General features: G+C 46.0%; 1 protein-coding gene across 4 annotated transcripts in view; it reads right to left on the reverse strand.

The window, feature by feature from the left end:
• adgrd1 (adhesion G protein-coupled receptor D1) overlaps nt 1–22,039 on the reverse strand; it is a 238,426-nt gene that overhangs the window by 93,342 nt on the left and 123,045 nt on the right. For all 4 annotated transcript variants that reach the window (XM_078554566.1, XM_078554565.1, XM_078554563.1 and 1 more), the window contains 2 exons: nt 6,785–6,888; nt 2,668–2,779 (listed from right to left, as the gene is read on the reverse strand). In XM_078554566.1, coding sequence (XP_078410692.1) covers nt 2,668–2,779; nt 6,785–6,888 — 216 coding nt within the window. The remainder of the gene's footprint in view (nt 1–2,667; nt 2,780–6,784; nt 6,889–22,039) is intronic.

Genomic DNA, 22,039 nt, shown 5'->3' on the forward strand with positions numbered 1-22,039 from the left:
TTACAAAATTTCTTTTATTGAATTTCTAGATTAGTTTTCTCACATCAATGTTCTAAATACAAGGCCCTGGCACATTTCTCAGGGGAAAACATCAAAACTTAAATGTGATGCTTGAAAAGTGCCAGAGAACTGTTGAAAAGGGGGGTACATAGAAACAGGAACATAGGTACATAGAAACAGGAACATGCGAACATGTGATGATTATGTTTAATCATTAGTAAATGAGATGATGGTTTTCTTAAATTTTTAGCTTTTTAGTCAAAATTTGATCAATATTTGACCGATAATTACCTTAGACGTGTCATTTTTTTTTAACAGAAATCAGATTATTTTATTAATGATTTTATGATGAAGGGTATCTGGTACAAGCATGTGGGGAGGAAGGGCAATAGGTCAGCTTCATATGGACACTCCAGTGCAGTTGATTTTATGTTCGCCTGTTGAATATTGGGATCACCTGATCAGCTACATTTTTTCAAAAATGTTACTGTGAATATTCCTCACAGTGATTTACCTCCGCTCTGTCTGCATCGTCGTTTCAATAGAGTGAAACGTCCCCACTCACTGCACCAGGGTGTGGTGCTCAAAGGATTGGAGATAAAGCTGCAAGACTACTGGCCCCTGGTTCCTTAATGTGTAGCCGCCCTGTGGGAGGGTGGGATCAGCGCATTTGCGATCATTTGCCATGTGACATCTAAAGACATCTGGTAATCATAAAGGGTTTTGTTTAACCACAGTCCCCAGCATGCCGCAAGGCTTTGTGGATTTATGATTTGGCATAGAGTTTTAGGATGGCATTTTTTCTTTGGAAGTTCTGATAAGATTCTAATAAATTTTGTGGGAGACAAACTGAGCTGTAACTTCTGCAGTTAATAAATGGTTAAGACAGTACAGCACTCACCCTCCCTTCGCAAGACTGACTTAAGATTATCCTGAGACCCAGGTCAACTTCACTCCCCATCCTGAGATCTGGATCGGTGTCACTCCCTATCCCAAAATCTGGATCAGCCTCACCCACACCGCCCTGGGGGCCCCCTGATACCAACAGCAACAGTTACACCCTGGATCTGGGCAATGCAACACTCTCTGCCGGAGATTTACACTCCAATACCTGACTCTACGTTCCTGGCACTGGGCTTCAGATCAAGAGGTCCTGCTAGTGACCTCACAGGCCATAGATATTGTGAACCGAACAGACAGATTAAGGTGATATTCTCTGAGTGTGTAGAAAAAAAACATTTAGCTTGTGCATACCTGAGACACTTCAAGTGTCACACTTTAAATGTCATACTTTTTTTTATTCATTCTTGAGATGTGAGCGTGGCTGGCTGGGCCAGCATTTATTGCCCACCCCTAGCTGCCCCTTGAGAAGGTGGTGATGAGCTGCCTTCTTGAACCGCTGCAGTCCATGTGGTGTAGGTACACCCACAGTGCTGTTAGGAAGGGAGTTGCAGGATTTTGACCCAGCGACAGTGAAGGGACGGTGATATATTTCCAAGTCAGGATGGTGAGTGACTTGGAGGGGAACTTCCAGATCGCAAAGGTGCAAAAAAATGGAGAGAGAAAGCCAATAATTCGCTGCTGTTAGTCCTGATCTTGCTAACCAGGCAGCAGGAAGGAATTTACAAACTGCTGCCAAACTATAGAGACCTATCACTGACCTTGAAAAGACAAAAATCAACTTTAGGTGCAAAATAATGCTTTAGACATTGAATGAGACTAACATTCCAATCCTTAAGCAATTTATTTTTTTACTCACTGTGAGAAACTCCTTCAGGTATTATTATAAAAGCAATATTTGTCTTTCTTGCCTTTCAGTTGAAATCTGTGAGGTGACCACTTATTTGATGAGGAACATGACCCTTCCACCAATATGCCAATGATTTTAACAGTGGCCAGCCAAAGAAGGTCAGCTTTGACAAGATGGCAGCAGAATCAAGACTTCAGGAACTTGCTCTGTGGAGCCAACTACTGGCCAGAAACTGCAACTACATTGTGACAATTCACAGCCAAACGGACTAGGAAATGTTGACATAGCAATTTATAATGGTGAACGTTAATACGAAAAGCGTGCTTAGCAATTGTGACGACAACACCTTGCATTTCATTAGCACCTTCAACATAGTAAAATGTTCCAAGGGGCTGTACAGGAGTGTAACTAAACAAAATTTGGCGCCAAGTCACAGAAGGAGCTATTACACCAGATGATCAAAAGCTTAGTCAAAGAGATAGGTTTTAAGGAGCATCTCAAAGGAAGACAGAGAAGCAGAGAGGCAGAGAGATTTAGGGAGAGAATTCCAGAGCTTAGGGAACAGGCAGATGCAAGCATGGCCCACCCGTGGTGGAGGGATTAAAATGAGGAGTGCTCAAGAGGCCCCAGTTTTGGAGGAGCTCGAGAGGAAGATGGGACACTGGTCCGGAGTACACTGGAATGGTTGAATCTACAGGTAACAGGGTCACGGATTAGGATTTCAGCAGGAATGAGCTGAGGCAGGGGCGGAGCCGTGCAAAGTCACGGAGGTGGGAGTAGGCGGTCCTGTTAATAGACAGAATGGGGAGGGGGGTCAGAAACTCAGCTTAGGGTCAACTAGGAAGTCACAACAGGAAGTAAAGTCTGCAGACAGGAAATGTTAGATTACAGCATACCCGCAATGCTTTCTCACTTACCGTATTTGGTAGAAAGCGAAAGCTGATCAGAAGGAGAATCTGAGCCACGAGAATGGCAAACGAGAGGTTGGCGTGGATATGGTGACGCTGGTTACGGATTGTACTCACTGACCTGCCAATTGGCAAGAGATATAATCAGAATGAACACAATGGCACTCAGTCAAAACAGCATCATCAGATTCAGTGATGAACTCAATTAATCTCAACGTTGACTCAACAGTCCCCGTGGATAGTTTAGACAGATACCAATCACTGGAAGCAGCTGTTGGTATGATCGTATCTGCTACAGCCACCACATTGTAAAAAAACAACATGCATTGTCATAGCACCTTTAGTAAGATGTCCCCACACGCTTCACAGGAGAGATTATTAAACTGTATTTAACACCGAGCCACACAGGAGGTATTAGGACATGTCACCAAAGGCTTGGTCAAAGAGGTAGGTTTTAAGGAGCATCTTAAGGGAGGAAAGAGAGGCAGAGAGGCAGAGAGGTTTAGGGAGGGAATTCCAGAGCTCAGAGACTCTGCGTTGCCCTCAATGGTGGAGCGATTAAAATCGGCAACACAGAGTCGGCAGGAATTGGAGGAAGGCAGAGATCTTGTTGTGGGACTACAGGAGGTTACAGAGATGGGGGTAGGGTGCACAAGGCCACAGAGTGATTTGAAGACAAGGATGAGAATTTTAAGATTGAGAAGTTGCTGAAGAGAGAGCCAATGTAAATCAGCAAGCATGGGGTTAATGGGGGAATGGGACCTGGTGCGAGTTAGGACATGGATAGCAGAGTTTGGGAGGAGCTCAAGATTCCAATGGGCATGGATGGGAAACTGTCAGGAGAGTATTGGAATAATAGAAGTGGACAAAATAATGGAAATCTGTGATACAAACAATCAGTCACGCTGCATCCATAAAGAGAAAAGACAATTAACGTTTCACATATCCATGGCAACTTATCCTCCATCTTAAACATTCATTCCCTCCACCACCGATGCACAGTAGCAGCAGCCTGTACTACCTGCAAGATGCATTGCAAGAACTCGCCAAGGCTCCTTCGACAGTACCTTCCAAACCCACGACCTCTACCATCTAGAAGGACAAGGGCAGCAGACACATGGGAACATCATCACCTGGAAGTTCCCCTCCAAGTCACTCACCATCCTGACTTGGAAATATATCGGCCGTTCCTTCACTGTCGCTGGGTCAAAATCCTGGAACTCCCTTCCTAACAGCACTGTGGGTGTACCTACACCACATGGACTGCAGCGGTTCAAGAAGGCAGCTCACCACCACCTTCTCAAGGGCAAATAGGGATGGGCAATAAATGCTGGCCTAGCCAGCGATGCCCACATCCCATGAATGAATAAAAAGGAAGTATCAGATGCTCCTGATGTTAACCCTCTACTCTCCATGTACTGCCATACCCACACCTTAAACCTCGGTCTTTTGTTTAACCAGTTCTGTGCTCCCTCTGGAATGAATCACATCAAGGAACAAGTGCAGTTTATAAGGAGTGATTTCAATTTACCAGAGCAGACTGGGAAATTTATAAAGGATGAAAAGGGAGCGTAAACATGACCTTTGGCCCAACATTAGATTGTTACATGGAACAATAGCTCACTGTAAGCAGGGATGTGATTGGGCCAGAAGAGTGCAGAGAAAGTCAGGGACCAAAGACCACAATTTGCTGAAGGTTTAGGTTAGGCTAATGACGGAGAGAGTGTGACTGTGCAGCATAGGGTACATCCAACACATGGAAGGCAACTTCACAAACAATCAGGCAGGAGTACAGGAAACTGGACAAGGGATTGCAGTAAGGGATAGTCCCAAGGCTATAAAACTATAAAAGAATGGACCGAAACAAAAACAGAATAAGCTCGAGGAACTTAATAAACTGGTCAAGAGAGCATAAATAGAAATGAGTTTAAGAAACCACAGATTACTAAATATACACATTCCCAGCCCAGGGGGTTGACAGTAATAGTGGTATTAGGGAAAGAATCTGACAGAGACAAGTGGCTAAGGGTTAATAAATTGACTAAATATCTCATCTACTCCCAATTGTTATGGATCAGATGGTGGGAAGGTACCCCAGTACAGACCAGATCATGGGTTAGGGGAAGAGGATGATTGATGAGTGTGGTATTTTGATCTCTCTTGGCTCTGGAGGAAGGTTCCTATTATCAATGATCAATGATCAATTATCATTGATAACTTTCCGTCCAACTCCACCAAAATCAGCCATTCCTTGGGTTACCTCAGAGACAGGAATTTCTGAATGGGCAGCTTGGCCATAACTGCTGATGATATTAAACATTAACAGGAGGGTCACAGAAAAACTTGATCCCGGTCGCATATGATATGGCCTCTCACACAAACATAAACTCTCTCTCACACACACACACACACACCTACACAAACTCTCACACTCTCTCACACTCGCACACAAACTCTCTCTCACACACACACACACACACACACTCACTCACACACAAACTCTCACATTCTCTCACACTCGCACGCAAACTCTCTCTCACACACACACACACAAACTCTCACACTCTCTCACACACACCCACACAAACTCGCACACAAACTCTCACACTCTCTCACACACACCCACACAAACTCGCACACAAACTCTCACACTCTTTCACACACACCCACACAAACTCGCACACAAACTCTCACACTCGCACACAAACTCTCACACTCGCACACAAACTCTCTCACACTCGCACACAAACTCTCACACTCACACACAAACTCTCACACTCGCACACAAACTCTCTCACACTCGCACACAAACTCTTTCACACTCGCACACAAACTCTCTCACACTCGCACACAAACTCTCACACTCGCACACAAACTCTCTCACACTCGCACACAAACTCTCTCACACTCGCACACAAACTCTCACACTCGCACACAAACTCTCACACTCGCACACAAACTCTCTCACACTCGCACACAAACTCTCACACACTCGCACACAAACTCTCACACTCGCACACAAACTCTCTCACACTCGCACACAAACTCTCACACTCGCACACAAACTCTCTCACACTCGCACACAAACTCTCACACACACACACAAACTCTCTCACACTCGCACACAAACTCTCTCTCACACACACACACACAAACTCTCACACTCTCTCATACACACCCACACAAACTCGCACACAAACTCTCACACTTGCACACAAACTCTCACACTTGCATACAAACTCTCTCACACTCGCACACAAACTCTCTCACACTCGCACACAAACTCTCTCACACTCGCACACAAACTCTCTCACACTCGCACACAAACTCTCCCACACTCACACACAAACTCTCCCACACACACACAAACTCTCCCACACTCACACACAAACTCTCCCACACTCACACACAAACTCTCTCACACTCACATACAAACTCTCACACTCACATGCAAACTCTCTCATACTCACAGGCAAACTCTCTCACACTCACAGGCAAACTCTCTCACACTCACATGCAAACTCTCTCACACTCACACACAAACTCACATGCTCACAGGCAAACAAAGAAACAAATCCCATGTACACAGTGGTGTCGGGGTATTGTGACTGGGCTAGTATTCCAGAGACCCAGGGTAATGCATTGGGGACCTGGGTTCGAATCCCATCACAGCGTCCAAAGTCTGGAATGAAAAGTCTAATGATGACTGTGAAACCATAGTTTCAGCTAGCGAGCCACTCAGTTCCTCGAGGGCAGTTAGGGATTGGCAATGAATGCTGACCTAGCTGGCGAAGCCAATGTCCTGCGATGAATAAAAAAATACTCACCCACATCCAAATCTCACACGCACAGTCACACCTCCTCATACACCCTGTGTGAGGGAGTGATTGTGAACGGGTGAGTGTGAGATTGTGAGCGTGTAAGGGAAGGGTGGGATTACTTTGTAGCTTTGTTTAAAAACAATATCATAAATCGAATTTACCTTTTTCTAAAAGTTATGAAAATGTGCCTCCTTGACCATCATTTAACCCACCGTAAGCCTGCGCTTTCGGCAGCCATGTCCGGCAGTAAAATCTAGCTGGTGTGGAGGAGTTGGGACAGTGAAGAGAGTGTTACAGGTACTCACGACAGAACGCCAAATATGATGAGAGTGACTGTCAGGCAGACAATAGACAGTGAACAGCCAACGTATGTGATAGCAGAGAGCGCCACCTGGTGTATCTGCTCCAGCTGTTCAGGATGAGAGAGAGGGATAAAAAGACACAATTTTTAATTCAGAAAGAAAATACAAAATCGCCGGACTTCCGTATCGTTTTTTTTTAAACCCGCATTTCTCTCACTATTTCAAAGAAGAGCGAAGAAGTTCTCCCCAGTATCCCGGGCCGGTATTTATCCCTCAACCAACACCATTGAAAGAAACAGATTGTTTGGTCATTGTCCCATTGCTGTTTGTGGGATCTTGCTGTGCACGAGTTAGCTGCCCACGTTTCCTGCATGACAACAGTGAAACAGTGACTATACTTCAAGGAGTTGGTCTGCAAAGCACTTTGGGATGTCCTGGGGGTGATGAAAGGTGCAATAGCCATGTAACCTCTTTTCCTATTTTTAGAAGGCCGGCAGATCCTGAGTCAAGGCCCCAGCTTCATTCCAAACCTTCACTGTCAATGGGCAGAATATCTATACCATGGACAATGGCAACAACACTCCCCCTAAACCCAGGAACAGGAGACTTTCTCTGGTGACCAAGACTGGGACTCGGGTAACTTTGTATTTAGTCACTAAAGGCTCCTCAAAAATCTTTGCTTCAAAATGTTGCACAAGTTGCACATCAGTAGCATCCAAGCCAATTCTCTGACCACACACACATGCAGTTTATTGTGACCTGCAGCAATCCTCCAAGATCTGGAAATACAGTAGACAAAAGCACCTAACTTGGTGCCGTGAGTTCAAGTTTTATGAGTGACAGAGGATGTTGTAACTATTGACAATTCCAATGCTCTCCTGGCTCACACCTCCCATCTTCCACCCCCCCAGTAAACTTAAGCCCGTCTAAATCTCAGAAGCCTCTATCCTAACTCGCACCAAGTCCCGTCCGCCCGTCTCACACACACACCTGTGCTCACTGACCCACATGGGCTCCAGGTCCAGCAGTGCCTCCATTTTAAAATCCTTCTCCTTATTACAGATCCCTCTTAATCTCCTCCAGCCCCACAGCCTTCCCAGATCTCCAATTCTGACCTCTTAAGCGTCCCGATTTTAATCGCTCCACCAGGGGCAGCCATGCCTTAAGTTCTGGAATACTCTTTCAAAACCCCTCGGTCTCTCTGCTCCTTTAAGATGCTTTATGGATTCTGAGCTTTTCCCAATACATGTCCTTATCACCAATTGAAATTGTACAAATCCAACAAGCATTATTAACATTAATACTTCTGATTATTTCTAACATCCCCCCATTACTAGCAGTGTAACATAATTAGTGTCAGGCCATTCAAAAGTGAAATCAGGAATCACTGCAGTGCAAATCTGGAACTCTCTCCCAAAAGGCCGTGACTGGGGTTTAATTGGAACTTTCACGGCCGAGGTTAATAGATTTTTGTTGTGGTAAATTCTTCACTTGCACTGGTCCTGAAGTGTAGAATTGTAATATTTGCGCCACACAAGTGTCAGGCAATGGTCATCTCCAACAAGAGAGAATCTAACCATCGCCCCTTGATGGTCAATGGCATTACCATCACTGAATCCCCCACTATCAACATCCTGGGGGTTACCATTGACCAGAAACTGAACTGGACTAGCCATATAAATACTCTAGCTAAAGGAGCAGGTCAGAGGCTGGGAATTCTGAGGCAGGTAACTCACCTCCTAACTTCCCAAAGCCTGTCCACCATCTACAAGACACAAGCCCGCTTGATTGGCACCTGATCCACAAACATTCACTCCCTCCACCACCGACGCACATTAGCAGTAGTGTGTACCATCTACAAGATGCACTGCAGTAACTCACCAAGGCTCCTTAAGCAGCACCTTCCAAACCCATGACCTCTACTATCTAGAAGGACAAGGGCAGTTGATGCAAAGTAACAGCACAAGTTCCCCTCCAACTCACTCACCATCCTGACTTGGAAATATATCGCCGTTCCTTCACTGTCGCTGGGTCAAAATCCTGGAACTCCCTCCCTAACAGCACTGTGGATGTACCTACACCACACGGACTGCAGCGGTTCAAGAAGGCAGCTCACCACCATCTTCTCAAGGGGCAATTAGGGATGGGCAATAAATGCTGGCCTGCCCAGTGATGCCCACATCCCATGAAAGAATAAAGAAAAAGTGGAAATCACACGCACACTATCAAAAATTTACTCCAGATGGAAAATTATGGGGTGTGTTTGCACTATTGACTGATAGATGCTCCCCGAAGTGTGACTCTCCATCCTGGAAACAGCATACAGAAAACTAACTCTACCAGACTGTGCCGCTTTCCCCAAGTCAATGCCTGGAGGTTAGCTGGGATAGTTAGACAATTCTATTATATAAACAACCTTCAACACACTTGTTCGTTACATCATCGCAATCGGTACAGAATTGACCAAACTGGCACACAGGATTGGGGAATTTTAAACATAGAGGAGTCATAACCAAGACCACTGGCCTGGCTGTTTCCTGCAACCAGTTATACCGGTTAAGGTTGAATTTCACCTGGATCAGGCCCCGCCCACAAACCCAGCCATTGCAAATTGTAAAATCCAACAGGCTCAGAATCAAATTACACTTAGTTTCTAAAGCGTGCGGACAGGAGGTAGGTGAACTCTAAAAGATGGTTAATAGTTTAAAAAATTTACTAAGAAACGGACTGGTTCCAACCGATTAAACTATAAAATGGTTCAGCATCGTTTCTTAATGTCATTCGCAGTGATTTTAAATCAGGTTCCTCACAGGTGGAGGTTTGGCCTCCCTGATTAATAAAAAGTTATTTTTGGTGAGAAATCCATTTTCCATGGTAATAACCAAACAGAGCGGCTCTTAAATACATCAAGAAATACTTTGGAATGGAAAGAAATGATTGTGTTCTAATACACTGCCTGTTCTAATCCACAAAGCCAGTTAGTGAAGGAAGATACTGGTGGCAATCTTTATTCAGTCTTACGTTTATTTACAGAGTGAAACATTACAAGCATACGCCTCCTAATGCAACTGCTCTCCATTTTCCTAAGTGTCTCCTTATATCTGCTCAAATGAAACCCCAATAACGCCCTCCACTTGCATACGATCAAACACAACTGATATCATTAACACCGTCTGATTGTACCAGTGCATGGGAGATTTTGCATTTGTCATTTAACAAATGTATGTGAGCAACAACTTGAACTATGGCCTAACCAGTGGAATTTCCAGTGCATTTTGGGCACTGCATCCTGGAATCACTCCCTCTTGGAACTTAGAAAATCCCAGTATTCAAACCCAGCTGAAGGGAATGCGTTGATAACATTTCAACATCACCATGAAAATCTGCCAACACCTCACATTGCAGTGCCCAGCAATAGCATCCCACGGGACTAGGCTGTGTCTTCCCAATGGTTTGCAATCTGCTTTTCATTAGAGGACTGACGGTAAATATATTCAAGACATGTTGAATGTGTTGCTCGTGCAAAGCCAGATTTTGAAACATATTTGTGATCTTGGATTAGCCACACGTGAAATACTTTATCACAGTGGTGGAAACTAATTCTTGATTCCACAATTATTTTGACGCATTACAGGGAACTGAAGGTGCAAAGATCACTTCAACTGTCCAAGGACCAGCACTGCTGCCTGCACCCATACTCCACCAAGCCACGCTCACCCAGTACCCCACTGTTGCTCACTGATCTACACTGGCTCCAGGTCCAGCAAGTCCACTTTAAAATTCTCATCCTTGTTTCCAAATCTCTCCAGGGCCTCACCCTTCCCTAACTCTGCAACCTCCTCCAGCCCCACAACCCTCTACAACCTCCTCCAGCCCCACAACCCTCCGCAACCTCCTCCAGCCCCACAACCCTCTACAACCTCCTGCAGCCCCACAACCCTCTGCAACCTCCTCCAGCGCCAAACCCTCTGCAACCTCCTGCAGCCCCACAACCCTCTACAACCTCCTCCAGCCCCACAACCCTCTACAACCTCCTCCAGCCCCACAACCCTCTGCAACCTCCTCCAGCCCCACAACCCTCTACAACCTCCTCCAGCCCCACAACCCTCTACAACCTCCTCCAGCCCCACAACCCTCTGAGATCTCCTCCAGCCCCACAACCCTCTACAACCTCCTCCAGCCCCACAACCCTCTACAACCTCCTCCAGCCCCACAACCCTCTGAGATCTCCTCCAGCCCCACAACCCTCTGCAACCTCCTCCAGCCCCACAACCCTCTGTAACCTCCTCATGCCCCACAACCCTCTGCAACCTCCTCCAGCCCCACAACCCTCTACAACCTCCTCCAGCCCCACAACCCTCTGCAACCTCCTCCAGCCCCACAACCCTCTGAGATCTCCTCCAGCCCCACAACCCTCTGCAACCTCCTCCAGCCCCACAACCCTCTACAACCTCCTCCAGCCCCACAACCCTCTACAACCTCCTCCAGCCCCACAACCCTCTGCAACCTCCTCCAGCCCCACAACCCTCTACAACCTCCTCCAGCCCCACAACCCTCTACAACCTCCTCCAGCCCCACAACCCTCTACAACCTCCTCCAGCCCCACAACCCTCTGAGATCTCCTCCAGCCCCACAACCCTCTGCGATTTCCTCCAGCCCCACAACCCTCTGAGATCTCCTCCAGCCCCACAACCCTCTGAGATCTCTGTCCTCCCCCCAACTCTGGCCTCTTGAGCATCTTTGATTTTAATCACTCCAACATTGGCGGCCATGCCTTCAGTTGCCTGGACCTTAAAGCTCTGGAATTCCCTCCTGAACCTCTACCCCTCTCTCTCCTCCTTTAAGATGCTCCTTAAAACTCACCACTTCCACCTGCCCTAACATCTACCTGTGTTAAATCTTGATTGAAAATACCTCCTGTGCAGTGCCTCGAGATGTTTCACTGTGTTAAAGGTGCTGTATAACTACAAGTTGCTGTTGAGGCCAATTTGAAATATTTCCTGGGTCTTGTTTGGAGCTTTAGGAAATGCTGGAGACCAGGGAAAGCACCAGAACGAATACACCAGCAATGTCTTCAATTCAAAAAACGCCCGTATCCAAAATGAACCTGCACATAACTCTCTCCCTCTCTCCTTCCTCCCTTTCTTCCTTGTTTTCATTCTCTCTTCTTCCCTCTTACCCTCTCTCTGTCCATTCCTGCCTTATTTGCTCTCTCTCTCTCTCTCTCTCTCTCTCTCTCCCACACCCTCTTGGGATGAATTGTGTATGTCCGTATGTATATATAGTCAAACTGGAATGAACTAGTTTCTCAGTTGGATTTTTGAACTCCACATACTGCACCCAGTCTCATATCTGTCCTGCAAAGATACCACAGCATCATGAGGTGGGATTTTGGATTCTGTAGCTGAACAAATTTGGTTGGAGAAAGTTCCAGCCAAGCAGTAGAGGAACTGAGAGCTTTTGTTTTGCTGAGAAATAGTTTTTAAAATCCAGTCTTAGTGAAAAGGCTGTTTGTACACGTGGGTGGACTGACCTCGAAGACGGCTGCACCAGTAGGTATTATTGGATTGCTGGGAGAGTATAGCCATGACCGAGAGTCTTTCGATGTGCATGTGAAATGGATAGAGATGTAATTCACTGCTAATAACATCCTCGATTTTGCTGATAATCCGGCTATTAATCAGCCAGTGGGAGAGAGGAAAAGGGCGATGGTTCTGACTGAGTCAGGCCCAGGAGTCTATGAAACGCTCAAGAATTAGCTCTCCACTGCTAAGCCAAAAGATACGCCGCTGTCAGACATCTTGTGTAAGCTTGAGGAGCACTATAATCCTAAACCATCTGAGATTGCAGATCTCTTTGGATTTGGAACCAGGAATCAGGGCATTGAAGGGTTTATCTTGGCTTTGAAAAAAGTTGTCTATTTATTGTAATTTTGGAGAATGTTCAAGAGTGGAAATTGTGGGAGAGATTTGTGTGCGGTTTAAAAAGTGAACACATTCGCAGTGTTTGCCAACATTGCCAAAGTTAACCCTCGACATGGCTTGTCAAACCGCATTGTCCGGGGGGCATGGCAGAACGTGACTCGAGAGAAGCCAGGGTTAACAACCCCCAGCCGTCGGCTGAAGAGGATGACAGTAAAGTTCCGATGTTCATGGGGGTTACGTTCCCACGGAACCTCGCAAAGGGCAAATCACAAAACGGTGAACATGCTTTTCAATGGGAGTCAGTTAGATGGTTGCAGCAACACGAGGGCAGGATTGGTTTGTGCAGTTATTCTACAGCAAATTGTGGTACAGTACAGTGACAGACAGGGGGGACCTCGAAGCAATATAAGGCATGTTTTAAAGTCATACTTAACTATTAACACACACACGGGTCTATTTCAGTTTCACAGGCCATCATCTGGTGTTTCTTCAGCCCCCGGAGTTTTCTAAGGGGTGATGAACGAAATTTTGCAAGGAATTCGGGGAGTAGTGTGCTATTTTGATACTTATTTCACCTCCAAACCCATGATGACAGGCTGAAAAAGGTGCTACAACATTTGGAAAGGCATGAAGTTTGAGTGAAGGCACACACACACTCACACTCACACACACACACACACTCACACTCACACATACACACACTCACACTCACACTCACACATACACACACACACTCACTCACACATACACACTCACACATACACACACACATACACACACGCACACATACACACACACACACACACACACTCACACTCACACATACACACACACACACTCACACATACACACACACACTCACACATACACACACACACACACATACACACACACACACACACACACACATACACACACACACACTCACACTCACACATACACACACACACACACACACTCACACATACACATACACACACACACACACACATACACACACACACACATACACACACACACTCACACATACACACACACACACACACTCACACATACACACACACACTCACACATACACACACACACATACACACACACACTCTCACACTCACACATACACACACACACACACACACACTCACACATACACATACACACACACACACACACACACATACACACACACACACACACACACACACACACACACATACACACACACACACATACACACACACACACTCACACTCACACATACACACATACACATACACACACACACACACACACACTCACACACACTCACACTCACACATACACACACGTGTAATGTTTCAAAACTCTGTAGAGTATTTGGGTCATAGGGTAAACAAAGATGGGTTATATCCTGCCAAGACTAAGGTTCAAGCAATAAGAAATATACCACATACTCAGAATATCTTAAGAGCACAGATATTTTTTGGGCTTAGTGAATTACTACGGTAAATTCAGACCAAATTTGGCAACCTTATTGCATCCATTGAACTCTTGAGGAAGGGTATTCAGTGGAATTGGACAAGGGAATATGACAAAGTGTAGTATGAAAAGTTAATGTTAAATATGTAAACAGGCAGTCTACATCATTAGTGATGTAAGATCACATGATAACAGAGTATGCTGAGAGATAGTTCAATTTTAAACCTCATGCTAAGCCTTGTATGTATATACTTAGTAGAATGTTCAATAAAAGGTAAGGTTTACCAACAGCTCCCACAGCGAGCCAACCGGTCTCACTGAACTCAGTCTTTCACACGAGGGTTTCCAATCTCCACTCTTGAAGAACTCACTTTGGAATCTTCTCCCAAATGACACTTTCTCTCGAAAATCTTCCATAGGGGTCCAACTCCAGGGTTTCAAACTTTCTTCCCGTTGCCCCTCTCCCCTGGATCGCCACGTACATTCAAGCTTCCTTCCACACACTCTCTCTCTGACTCAGCTGTTCCAACAGAACACCACCGCTTCATACGCCCATAGTAAAGAGTTACAGACCTTCGGCTGACCCCTTGGAGCTTCTGGCTTCCCGCAAGCCTATTTTGCTTTAAGTCTGTGTCCTGTAGCTTTCTCCCTTTAAGCTTGGAGCCTTCCTCCCTGCTCCTTGCTTTCACTTCCACTAAACAGGACCTTCTCCTGTTCTTCCTTTGACTAGGAGGTCTTCCTGGGACCGTTCCTTTCTGTTTCACTCCTTAGCTTTGGGACATTTCAGTTCTTTTGGGAAATCTGCTCTCTCTGCAGTTCCCTCTGCTGTGTTCAGCCTCCCCTGGCCCCTGCTTCCAACTTTAATTTGGGACTTGCTATCTGTCCCTGTCCTATGCTGCATGTGCTGGCAACTCCTTTCAACTGAACTGAAACTATTTTTCTGTTTCCCTCTCACTCTATGGGTCCCTCTCTCTGGTCCCCTGTTGCTAGGCAACAGTACAGTTTTTTTTCTACCTTGTGTTTGTTTTAACTTCCCTTCAAGAGTCATAAAACCTCATTAGAATGCAAGCATCTTTTAAAGTGAAACCAAAACTCAAGTTCCTGCCTTTCTTAACACACAAATACAGAAATGCAAATTAAACTTAAACTTAAAGCTAAAACTCATTCTTAACGCCCACAAATACACATATAACTGACTTAAACTCTCCCTGGTTCCTAACAGGGACACACTGTCACGCATTCCTGTTGAAAAGCCCGAACAGTAGGACATAGATTTTGTCAAAGACGTACAGTCCCACTGACTACAAAATTTCTACCAGCAACTGTGGATGTCCCTAAACCACGTAGACCGCAGCAGTTCAAGAAGGCAGCTCACCACCACCTTCTCAAGGGGCAACTAGGGATGGGCAATAAATGCTGGGCCCAGCCAGCGAAGCCCACATCCTGTGAATGGATTAAAAAAACAACACAGAGGCTAAATGAAATGCGAAGAAACAAAAAGTAGATGAAGAAAGTAGATCAGAATTTGGAAACACAGTAAAAATGGATGGTCAGAATATGTTCCAAATAATCTCACCCTGAAGCAACACTTTGAGCAATGAAGATATCTCAGTCTCGTGGATGACCTGCTGATTTACGATGAGAGATTGGTTACACCCAGAACGCTCGGACTCAAGATCCTTCAGAGAATGCTCCAGGGAAACCTGGACATTACAAATTGTCGTGCTAGAGCACAAAATTCCACTTGGTGGCCAGGAATCTCAAAACTATCAGAGGAAATGATTTTGAGCTGAATCATCTGGTGTACTCCATCGCCAGGAGCGAAAAGAACCACTGATGGTTTCCTCAATTTCATCCAGACCATGGGAACATCTTGGAATGGATCTTTTTGAGCTCAAGGGGAATGGTTGTTGACAATTTCTCCAGTAGGATTGAGGACAAACATCTTCATGGTCCATGCTCTGAAGAAGAGTCATACGGACTCGAAACGTTAACTCTGTTTCTCTCTCCACAGATGCTGTTAGACCTGCTGAGTTTTTCCAGCATTTTCTACTTTTGTTTCAGATTTCCAGCGTTCGCAGTATTTTTGCTTTTACCTTCATGGTCCAACCTTGGAAGCTGTCATTAAAATGTTAAAAGAATGCTTTGCCATACAGGGCAGTCCAGATCTAGTGATTTAAGGCAATGGCCCACAGTTTGCAAACAAAGGTTTTAATAAGTTCACAGAAGACTATGGATTTGTCCACGCAACCAGCTCACCCAAATACCCCAAGCTAATGGGGAGGCTGAAAGAGAAGTAAGGACGGCAAAGGCTTCATTGAAGAAAAATTATGATATCAACTTAACACTGTTGAGCTACTGTTCCACACCAATCCAGAATGGTCTGGCTCCGAAATTCTAACGCCATAGAGTACAGGATTTACCAGAACTCCAGCCAGGTGTATCAGTCTGGATTCATGGCCAGAATTGTGAAGACCAAGTCTTGGAAAAAACACCAAATCTGCGATCTTACCTTGTAGAGACTGTAAATGAAATAGTGGGAAGAGACAGGGGCACACATACCTCTGCAAGAAAAAGACCATCAATGGAATGGACTAACTGTCTGAGTGATCAGGAAGACACCCTGAACAGAAAGCCAGTAGTTGCTGATGAGTCACATACCACTCCACAAGAGAGAATATGCAGAACTTGAATCCGACACAACTTCTGAGAACAAGATCATACGAACATACGAATTAGGAGCAGGAGTAGGCCACTCGGCCCCTCGAGCCTGCCCCACCATTCAATAAGATCGTGGCTGATCTGAATGTAATGTCCCACCTACCCCCGATAACATTTCACCCCCTTGCTTATCAAGGATCTATCTACCCCCGCCTTAAAATATTCAAAGTCTCTGCTTCTACCACCTGTTGAGGAAGAGGATTCCAAAAACTCAAGACCCTCTATGAGGTGTAAACAAATCCCACTAATACATGCATGGGCAACACTTCACAATGGTATCAGATCACAAACCACTTTTGGGTCTGTTTAGCGAGGAAAACTCCTGGAACCCCCTCCCTAACAGCACTGTGCGTATACCTACACCATAGACTGCAGCGGTTCAAGAAGGCAGCTCACCACCACCTTCTCAAGGGCAATTAGGGATGGGCAATAAATGCTGGCCTAGCCAGTGACGCCCACATCCCGTGAATGAATAAAAAAAAGGCTATCCCTCCCATAGCTTCTGCACGAATACAAAGATGGACTTTAATTTTAGTGGCGTATGAAAACACCTTAATGCATAGACCAGGGATTCAAATAGCCAATGCCAATGCCCTAAGACTTCTTCCTTTGCAAGAGAACAACGACCATGTCCCAATTGCCCAAGAGCTCGTATTAGTGGTGAATTTCCTGGATTCCTCACCAGTCTTGCCAGGCAGATAAGAAACTGGACAAATCATGATCCAGTCCTGTCTCGAGTGAGAGGCCAAGTCTCTGATGAATTGAAGGCAATTTTCACAAAGAAGGGAGCAGGGAAGAATCGAAAGAGTGTGAAGAGTTGGTCAGTTGGGTTACAAGTCGAGTACTGATAGTTACTTCATGACAACTTGTGCCTGAGCCTAGTTCAGACCTGAGTCAGGGTCAGACGGGCATGTCTGATGAAGTGGAAAATTCAACTGAAGGTCAAAGGTTGAAGAAAATTCATCCTCAGAGTCTCAGGCCAAGTTGAGTCATGGTCCTTCCTTCTCCACGTTCTGAAGGTTTGGGTCAAGAAAGGAGGTATCCTCTTAGAAATAGGAAACCAGTGGTTACGTTGGATTTGTAAATAAATGAAAAACAAGAAACAAAAATAAGTTGTATAGAATTTGAACTGTTGTGTAACAGTTGTGTAGCTGTGTAAAAGAGGGAAGAGATAGTGTAATGGCAGCCTCTTCTGGCCATTTATGCATGCATGTATATATAGTTAAACCGGAATAAACTAGCTTTTCAGTCTGGTACTTTGAACTCCAGGTGCTGCACACAGTCTCTTTTTTGTCCTGTAAAGATATCACTCCCACTCTGGCTCCCTCTTTCTCGCCCAGCACTTCCTTCTCACTCTCTCTTCCCCTCTCTCTTCTTCCCTCTCTTATTCTCTCCCTCGCCAAGTTGTTTGATGAAAAAGTCTCTATCAGTTTTCTCTTTGGTTTTGAGAGGGTGAAATGTCACATTCTGTCGTCCGTTGTGACTCAATGAATCACAAATAGGAACATAGGACTGAGGAGCAGGAGTAGGCCATTTGACCCTTCAATCCTGTTTCGCCATTCAATTAGATCATAGTTGATCTGGCTGTGGTCTCAACTCCACTTTGCCATCAGCCACCCATAACCCTGGACTCCCTTGTCTATCAAAAATCTGTCCAACTCTGCCTTGAATAATGACACAGCCTCCACTGCTTTCTGGGGAAGAGAATTCCACAGACTAACGAGCCGTTGAGAGAGAGAATTTCTCCTCATCTCCATCTTAAACAGTAGACCTCTTATTCTTACACTTTGTCTCGCGGTTCTAGCCTCTATTCGCAGTATCTATCCTAACGAATCTCCTCAGGAACTGATATGTTTCAATAAGATCACCACTAATTCTTCTAAACTCCAATGGCTATAGGTCCAAATTGTCCAACCTTTCTTCATAAGATAAGCCCCTCGTCCCAGGAATCAGTCGAGTGAACCTTCTCTGAGCTGCTTCTAACACAATTATATCTTTTTCCAAATAAGGAGACCAAAACTATACACTGTACTCCAGATGTGGTCTCACCAGTACAGCTGCAGTAAAACTTCCCTACCTTTATATTCCATTGCTCTTGCAATAAATGTCAACATTCCATTTGCCTTCCTATTCACTTGCTGTACCATTTTTTAATTCACTGACAGGATGTGGGCATCGAAAGCTGGGCCAGCATTTATTGCCTATCCCCAATTGCCCTTGAGAAGGTGGTGGTGAGCTGCCTTCTTGAACCGCTGCAGTCCATGTGGTGTAGGTACATCTACAGTGCTGTTAGGGAGGGAGTTCCAGGATTTTGACCCAGCGACAGTGAAGGAATGGCGATATATTTCCAAGTCAGGATGGTGAGTGGCTTGGAGGGGAACTTCCAGGTGGTGATGTTCCCATCTATCTGCTGCCCTTGTCCTTCTAGATGATTGTGGTCATGGGTTTGGAAGGTACTGCCTAAGGAGCCTTGGTGAGTTTCTGCAGTGCATCTTGTAGATGGTACACACTGCTGGCACTGTTCGGTCAATGGTGAAGGGAGGGAATGTTTGTGGATGTGGTGCCAATGAAGTGGGCTGCTTTGCCCTGGACGGTGTCAGGCTTCTTGAGTGTTGTGGTAGCTGTATCATCCAGGCAAGTGAGGAGTATTCCATCACACTCCAGACTTGTGCCTTGTAGATGGTGGACAGGCTTTGGGGAGTCAGGAGGTGAGTTACTCAACATAGACTCCCAGCCTCTGACCTGCTCCTGTAGCCACAGTATTTATATGGCTAGTCCAGTTCAGTTTCTGGTCAATGGGAACCCCCAGGATGTTGATAGTGGGGGATTCAACAATAGTGATGCCATTGAATGTCAAGGGGAAATGGTTAGATTCTCTTGTGGGAGAAGGGCATTGTGTGGCATGAATGTTGCTTGTCACTTGTCAGCGTAAGCCCCTGAATATTGTCCAGATCTGGCTGCATTTGGACATGGACTGCTTCAGTACCTGAGGAGTCGCGAATGATGCTGAACATTGTGCAATCATCAACGAACATCCCCACTTCTGGCCTTATGATGGAAGGAAGGTCATTGATGAAGCAGCTGAAGATGGTTGGGCCTAGGACACTACCCTGAGGAACTCCTGCAGTGATGTCCTGGAGCTGAGATGACTGACCTCCAACATCCACAACCATCTTCCTTTGTGCTAGGTATGACTCTAACCAGCAGAGAGTTTTCCCCCTGATTCCCATTGACTCCAGTTTTACTAGGGCTCTTTGATGCCACACTCAGTCAAATGCTGCCTTGATGTCAAGGGCAGTCACTCTCACCTCGCCACAGGAATTTAGCTCTTTTGTCCATGTTTGAACCAAGGCTGCAATGAGGTCAGAAGTTGAGTGACCATGTCGGAACCCAAACTGAGCATCAGAGAGCAGGTTATTGCTAAGCAAGTAACACTCGATAGTACTGTTGATGACCACTTCCATTACTTAACTGATGATGGAGAGTAGACTGATGGGGTGGTAATTGTCCAGGTTGTATTTGTCCTGCTTTTTGTGTACAGGACATACCTGGGCAATTTTCCACATTGCTCGGTAGATGCCAGCATTGTAGCTGTACTGGAACAGCTTGGCTAGGGGTGTGGCAAGTTCTTCAGTACAAGTCTTCAGCGCCATTGCTAGAATATTGTCAGGGCCCATAGCATGGCCCATAGCAGGATACTAACTTTTTGTGATTCATGCACCAGGACACCCAGATCTCTCTGTATCACCAAGTTCTTCAATCTCTCTTCATTTAAATAGTATACTGCTTTTCTATTCTCCCTGCCAAAGTGGACAAGTTCACACTGAGATTGAAAACGGCGTCTATTTAAATTAGGGTATTTGAGAAGCACAAGGAATGTGCTTTTTGGCAGAGTTAAAGAATGGTATGCTCAGTGCATGAACAGCTATTTGACCCCTCAATTCTTCACAAGCTCAGCACTAATCTATTCTCCCCCTCACTCCCCACACCCTTTAATATCCCACACAGTCTAATCCCACTCTCCCCCTCACTCCCCGCACCCTTTAATATCCCACTCAGTCTAATCCCACTCTCGCCCTCACTCCCCGCACCCTTTAATATCCCACCCAGTCTAATCCCACTCTCACCCTCACTCCCCACACCCCCACACCCTTTAATATCCCACCCAGCCTAATCCCACTCTCCCCATCACTCCCCGCACCCTTCAATATCCCACCCAGCCTAATCCCACTCTCCCCCTCACTCCCCGCGCCCTTTAATATCCCACCCAGTCTAATCCCACTCTCCCCATCACTCCCCGCACCCTTTAATATCCCACCCAGTCTAATCCCACTCCCCACCTCACTCTCCACACCCTTTAATATCCCACCCAGTCTAATCCCACTTTCCCCATCACTCCCCGCACCCTTCAATATCCCACCCAGTCTAATCCCACTCTCCCCCTCACTCCCCACACCCTTCAATATCCCACCCAGCCTAATCCCACTCTCCCCCTCACTCCCCGCACCCTTTAATATCCCACCCAGTCTAATCCCACTCTCCCCTTCACTCCCCACACCCTTTAATATCCCGCCCAGCCTAATCCCACTCTCCCCCTCACTCCCCGCACCCTTTAATATCCCGCCCAGCCTAATCCCACTCTCCCCCTCACTCCCCGCACCCTTTAATATCCCGCCCAGCCTAATCCCACTCAACCCCGGGATCTCCCCATTTACCAATCAACCCCAGGATCTCTCCATTTACCCATCAACCCCGGGATCTCCCCATTTACCCATCAACCCCGGGATCTCCCCATTTACCCCATCAACCCCAGGATCTCCCCATTTACCCCATCGACCCCGGGATCTCCCCATTTACCCATCAACCCCAGGATCTCCCCATTTACCCATCAACCCCGGGATCTCCCCATTTACCCATCAACCACGGGATCTCTCCATTTACCCCACCAACCCCAGGATCTCCCCATTTACCCCATCGACCCCGGGATCTCCCCATTTACCCATCGACCCCGGGATCTCCCCATTTACCCATCAACCCCGGGATCTCTCCATTTACCCATCAACCCCGGGATATCTCCGTTTACTCCTTCAGCCCCAGGATCTCTCCATTTACCCCATCAACCCCGGGATCTCTCCATTTACCCATCAACCCCGGGATA

This window comes from Cetorhinus maximus, chromosome 12 (assembly GCF_964194155.1).
Source record: "Cetorhinus maximus chromosome 12, sCetMax3.hap1.1, whole genome shotgun sequence".
Taxonomy (NCBI): domain Eukaryota; kingdom Metazoa; phylum Chordata; class Chondrichthyes; order Lamniformes; family Cetorhinidae; genus Cetorhinus; species Cetorhinus maximus.